Source organism: Ursus americanus, chromosome 17, assembly GCF_024610735.1.
Source record: "Ursus americanus isolate L20-20 chromosome 17, mUrsAme1.1.p, whole genome shotgun sequence".
In the NCBI taxonomy this organism is placed as follows: Eukaryota; Metazoa; Chordata; class Mammalia; order Carnivora; family Ursidae; genus Ursus; species Ursus americanus.
The window spans coordinates 20,097,809-20,103,808 of NC_142143.1; the positions used below are offsets into that span (position 1 = coordinate 20,097,809).

The 6,000-nt window shown below is 37.7% G+C and overlaps 1 protein-coding gene across 2 annotated transcripts in view; it reads right to left on the bottom strand.

Moving 5' to 3' along the window:
- The window catches only part of ANO4 (anoctamin 4), a 219,396-nt gene extending 218,528 nt beyond the window's left edge, over positions 1-868 (bottom strand). Inside the window, exon 1 of one of the 2 annotated variants that reach the window (XM_045779921.2) lies at positions 679-868. In XM_045779921.2, the coding sequence (XP_045635877.1) occupies positions 679-733 (55 nt within the window). In that variant the 5' untranslated portion in view covers positions 734-868. The remainder of the gene's footprint in view (positions 1-678) is intronic. The other variant, XM_087868824.1, reaches the window with a different exon arrangement.
- Between the last annotated feature and the right edge of the window lie 5,132 nt (positions 869-6,000).

The following is a 6,000-nucleotide window of genomic DNA, read 5'->3' on the forward strand; positions in this document are numbered from 1 at the left end:
TTATTCACTTTTTCTCAACCCAAAACAATGCATGGCATACAGAAGGCACTCAATAAATTCACTGAATGAACAAATGAATGAATGAATGAATGAATGCTTAGATGAGCTTCTCATCCAAACAAGCAAATAAAACCTTTTAGTTGAAATTACCTATTTTAATATAGACTCATTTTAAGAAATCACAGATGTTCTCCAGAGCCTTGAAACTTAATACAACTCCAGTCTTCTCTCCTAATCTCCAGACAATATAGCCAAGGCAAGTCAGATAACGCAGGCCTCAAAGTGGGCATTTTTAGCCTGAATTTTTCCCTGGACTATCTTAGAACAAATTATCAAGAAAATGGCCAAATCTCTATTTTATTGTATTATACAATAAGCTTTTTTGAACTGAGTAAGAGTTTACTCACTCAGATTTTCATTTAGATTCCACCACTGTAGGTAGAATGTAGTCTTAACCTTTTCTGACACATTGAGCTCTTTCTCTTCTTTTTGGTCTTGGTGACATTTACCACTGACCAAAGGTAAAAGAGAGGAGAAAACAAGACTCTTTAAAAAGGAGAGTTAAAAAAAATAAACATAAAAAATAAAAAGGTAAGTTTAACTCGAATAAAAAAATAATGCAGGCAACATTAGGTTGCTGCTAAAATGGGTTTTTGTGGAATATTTTCCATGCATTACCTGGGTGGAAGACTTTGGTTTTCCCATTAGTGATTCCAGAAGAACTTGCCTCCATTTTTATTGACCTTCTGCCTGGTGGAAGTGAGGAATGCCTGACCACGGGCAGGCGACGTGACCCTGGACGGCTTGCCACACTTCGCCGTTGATGGATTTGCAAACGCTTTTCAGCCCCATGAATAGATAAACTTAAACCTGGAATGAGAAATAGCACATTATTAAAGAAGTCAGTTCTGAATGGTTAAAATACCAAATTATTTTCTGGCATGAAATACAGACAGCATAAGTAATTATGGTTCAAATTCTTAAGGGATGCTAATGACACTGGAATTCTGATACTAATTGATTTTCACATTGCATTATTCACTGAACATTATTTCATTCAAAAGTGGACATTCTCAGTTCTCATGACGAGAGTTTCATGAATGGAGATCCAATAAAGTCAAATAATAAAATTCTATGGACCCCGGGAAACAATATGAGGTTTCAAAGCAGGGGAGGGTGGGTGGAGGGGGTAACAGGGCGATGGGTATTAAGGAGGGTACGTGTTGTGATGAGCACTGGGTGTTATACTTAACTAATGAATCACTGAACACTACATCAAAAACTAGTTATGTACTATACAGTGGCTAACTGAACATAATAATAGTCTGTTTCTTAGTTTGTCTTTTTCTTTTGCTCATTTGTTTTGTTTCTTAAATTCCACATGAGTGCAATCACAGGGTATTTTACGTTCTCTGACTTATTTCATTTAGCATTATACTCTCTAGCTCCATCCATGTTGTTGCAAATGGCAAGATTTCATATTTTTATGGCTGAATAATATTCCATTGTATATACATACCATATCTTCTTTATCCATTCATCAGCTGATGGACACTTGGGCTGCTTCCATAATTTGGCTATTATAAATAATGCTGCAATAAACACAGGGATGCATGAATCCCTTTGAATTAATGTTTTTGTATTTTTTGGGTAAATATCCAGAAGTGTGATTACTGGATCATAGGGTAGTTACATTTTTAACTTTTTGAGAAACCCTCATACTGTTTTCCACAGTGGCTGCACCAGTTTGCATTCCCACCAACAGGGCAAAAGGGTTCCCATATCTCTACATCCCCACCAACACTTGTTTCTTGTGTCGATTTAAGCCATTCTGACAAGTGTGAGATAATATCTCATTATAGTTTTGATTTGCATTTCCCTGATGATGAGTGATGTTGAGGATTTTTCCATGTGTCTGTTTCTTTGGAGAAATGTCTGTTCATGTCTTCTGCCCATTTTTAATTGAATTATTTGTGGGTTTTTAGGTGTTGAGTTTTTAAATATATTTTGGATAGTAACCCTTCATCAGATATGTCATTTTCAAATATCTTCTCCCATTCAGCATGTTGACTTTTAGTTTTGTTGATTGTTTCCTTTACTATGCAGAAACATTTTATTTTGATGTAGTCCCAATAGTTTATATTTGCTTTTATTTATATAGTGCCCTTCTTTTAAGTTTTTACAGACTTTGTTTTAAAGTCTATTTTGTCTGATTTAGGTATTACTACTCCAGCTTTCTTTTGACACCCATCTGCATGATAAATGTTTCTCCATCCCCTCAATTTCCATCTGCAGGTGTCTTTAGGTCTGAAATGAGTCTCTTGTAGGAAGCATATAGATGGGTCTTATTTTTTATCCACTGTCACCCTGTGACTTTTGATTAGAGCATTTGGTCCATTTACATTCAAGGTAATTATTGATGGATATGTGTTAATTACCATTTTGTTGCTTGTTTTGTGATTGTTTTTGTAGTTTTTCTCAGATCCTTCTCTTCCTTTCATGGCTTGCTAGTTTTTAGTGATATGCTTGGATTCCTTTTTCTTTATTCTTTACATATCTATTTGTGGGTTTTGATTTGTGGTTACCATTAGGTTTGTAGATTAACATCTTCTGCATATGGCAGTCTATATAAAGTTGATGGTCACTTAAGTTCAAACCCATTCTTTACTCCTTTCCATGTTTTAGTTACATAGTGTCGTATTTTACATCTTTTTATTTTATGGATCCCTTGACTGATTTTTTACAGAAATACTTATTTTTACTGCTTTCGTGTTTCCTACTTTTCATACTCTCATTTACGGTCTTTCCTTTCCACTCAAAGAGTTCTCTTTCTCATTTCTTGTAGGGCTGGTTTAGTGGTCATGAACTCCTTTAGTTTGCGTCTGTGAAACTCTTTCTCCTATTCTGAATGATAGCCTTGCTGGATAGAATATTCTTGGCTATAGATTTTTCTCTCTCAGCACTTTGAATACATCGTGCCACCGACTTCTGGCTTGCAAAGTTTCTGCTGAAAAATCTATGGATAGCCAGCCTTATGGGGACTCCCTTATATGTAACTGACTTCTTTCCCCTTGTTGCTTTTAAAATTTTTTCTCACTACTTTTTACCATTTTGATTACTATGTGTCTTGGTGTGCACCACCTTTGGTTGATTTTGTTGGGGGATTTCTGTACCTTCTGGATCTGGATAGGTTTCCCTTCCCAGATTAGGGAAGTTTTCACAGCTATTATTTCTTCAAATAAATTTTATGTCCCCTTTCCTCTCTCTTTGCCTTCTGGGATCCCTATAATGCAATGTTATTATGTTTGATGGAGTCACTGAGTTCCCTAAGTCTATTCTCATTTTGCATAATTTTCTCTCAGTTTTTCAGCTTTATTACTTTCCATTACGCTGTCTTCTAGTTCATTAATTCATTCCTCTGTTTCTTCCAGCCTATTTATTACATCAAGTTTATTTTTAATTTCACTTACTGTTCTACATCTCTGACTGGTTCTTTTTAATGTTTTCTATCTCTTTGTTAAGGGTCTCACTGCTGTTCTCCATTCTTTTCTCAAGTCCAGTGAGTATCTTTATGATCATTAAATTCTCTCTCAGGCATGTTACTTATATCTGTTTCACTTAGGTCTCTTGCTGTGGTTTTGTCCTGTTCCTTCATTTGTAATATATTCCTCTGTCTCCTCATTTTGTCTAGCTCTCTGTTTCTGTGTGTTTGGGAACTCAGCTACATCTCTTGCTCTTGAAAGAAGTGGGCCAGCTGTGCACTTTTAACTAGGTAGTGCTGGTCCTCCTCTACAGGGGATACACAGCCTTAGCAGAGACCTGGGCTAGCCTGACCACTCCGCAAAGCACCCGCAGGTGAGAGATGCATTCTTAACAAAGTGCCCACATCTTCCACAGGGGGTTGGGAGACAGAGTGTTGGCAAGGTCTCTGTGGGTCTTCTCAGGGAGAGGATCTGCAGCACCAGGACTGAGGCAGGACTGGCTGGAGGGGCAGGGCGCAGTATAAGCAAGTTAGGTAGGGATTGCTAGTGCCCCACTGGTTCCCACAGGTGGCTGTGTTTATGATGAGGGGTAGAGGAGGGAAATGGCATCTGCCAGCTCCTTCGTTCCTGGAAAAGTCTCTCAGTGAACTCTGAGATTAGTAACTAACTTTCCTTCCTGTAAGCTCCAGGTGCCTTTCAAACTGCTGCTTCCAAGCTGCATCCTCACAGGCTGTCTGCTGTGCTGTCTCTTTAAGGGTAGGGGCTCAGCTTCCTACTGCCTTCTGGGCTCTGAGAGCTGAGCCAGCTGATTTTTAAAGCTCCAAGCTTTAAGTCCTGCTGATTGTAAGTACTCCTGAAATTCAGTCCGATTCTCAGAGCCAAATGCTATGGGGATTTCTCTTCCCCTTATAGGCTCCCCAGTGTGCTAGTCTGTTTCTCACTCCTCCCTGTACCTGTAGCTAACCTCCCTCCAGCAGTTAGATCCACAGGGTTTAGGTTCCCACCAAGTCCTGGCCTCTCCTACCCTGTTCAATGTGGCCTCTTCTCTACATTCAGTTGTGGAGTTTGTTTGGCCAGTCTTTGGGTCCTTTTCTGGGCTGTTTGTTTTGAAGCGAGTATTATCTAGTTGTATCTGTGAGCTGAGGTGAATTTAGGGTCCTTCTAATCTACCATCTTCCCTAGGAGTCCCCAAGCAACTTTTAACTCAAAAAAAAAAAAAAAATCAAGCAATGTTTCCCATGAGATTCATGAATAGACCAGAGTTGAAGACTGAACTCAGATTTATGCCTCTGATAATCTCAGAATTATGTACCTTTTTAGAGCTATTTTATCCAGGAAAAATTCCAAACATACCAAATGCAAAAAGATTAGTTTAATAAATTCCATGTACCCATCACTTAGCTTCAACAAATATCAAGATTTTTCCATAAAGCTGGGGAGAGAAAAAGATTTTGCTAATCTTGTTTCATCATATTCCACTCCCTTTGTTGTTGATTTGATTTTTAGGTGCTAGAGTAATTTAAAGCAAACTCTAGACATCATGTCAATCTCATCAAAAACAATATTGATTGTATTGACTTACACTGATTCTATCAATATGGACTAAATCTACTGGTACATATGAACGATATAAAAATTCTAGATATTTTAAAATAATAAAATTATTAATAATCAAAAGATTTTTTAAAAGAATACTCACTGGTCATCATTAGAGGTTGCTAGAACACCAATTCATTACTCAGAAAATTGATAAAGGGAAAGAAGCAAACATTTATCCCTGCCTTTCCTTTACTAGCCATATTTCAAGATAACCAAATAGTTTATAAGATAAAGTTTTTACTACAGATTTCCAACTAATAAATTACTGATGGAAAAGAGAATTGGAAAGTAATTTTAGAAGCCTCAGTGAAATATGAAAGATGAGTTTTGTCTAAAGAAGCACTAGGAGGACAGAGCTAGAATTCAAACTCATGGAAGACTAAATCCAGATCTTTATTTTTTTTTAAGATTTTATTTATTTATTTGACAGAGAGAGAGAGACAGCCAGTGAGAGAGGGAACACAAGCAGGGAGAGTGGGAGAGGAAGAAGCAGGCTCCCAGAGGAGCAGGGAGCCCAATGTGGGGCTTGATCCCAAATCCCTGGGATCATGCCCTGAGCCAAAGGCAGATGCTTAATGACTGAGCTACCCAGGCACCCCTAAATCCAAATCTTAAAAAAAAAAAAAAAAAAAGCCAAGGAAACGTGTTAGCCTTATTTAATGCCAACAAGCCTGGGGAACATGGTCAGGAATTATGCCATCTGATGGAGCAAAGTTGAGCTTTACCAAATTGCAGAATTTTTTGAGAAGAATATCTTGAAATTTGAAGGTAGAAATTTAGAGTTGGAAGTTACCTTAGTGGTTGGCTAATTAATTTGGTGCCTTATATAGATGAGGAAACTGAGCCTGGCAGGGAGAAACAATCAGTCTACTTATTATCAGTACTGGAAGGTCAGCAAGAAGTCTATTAAAAACCTAGA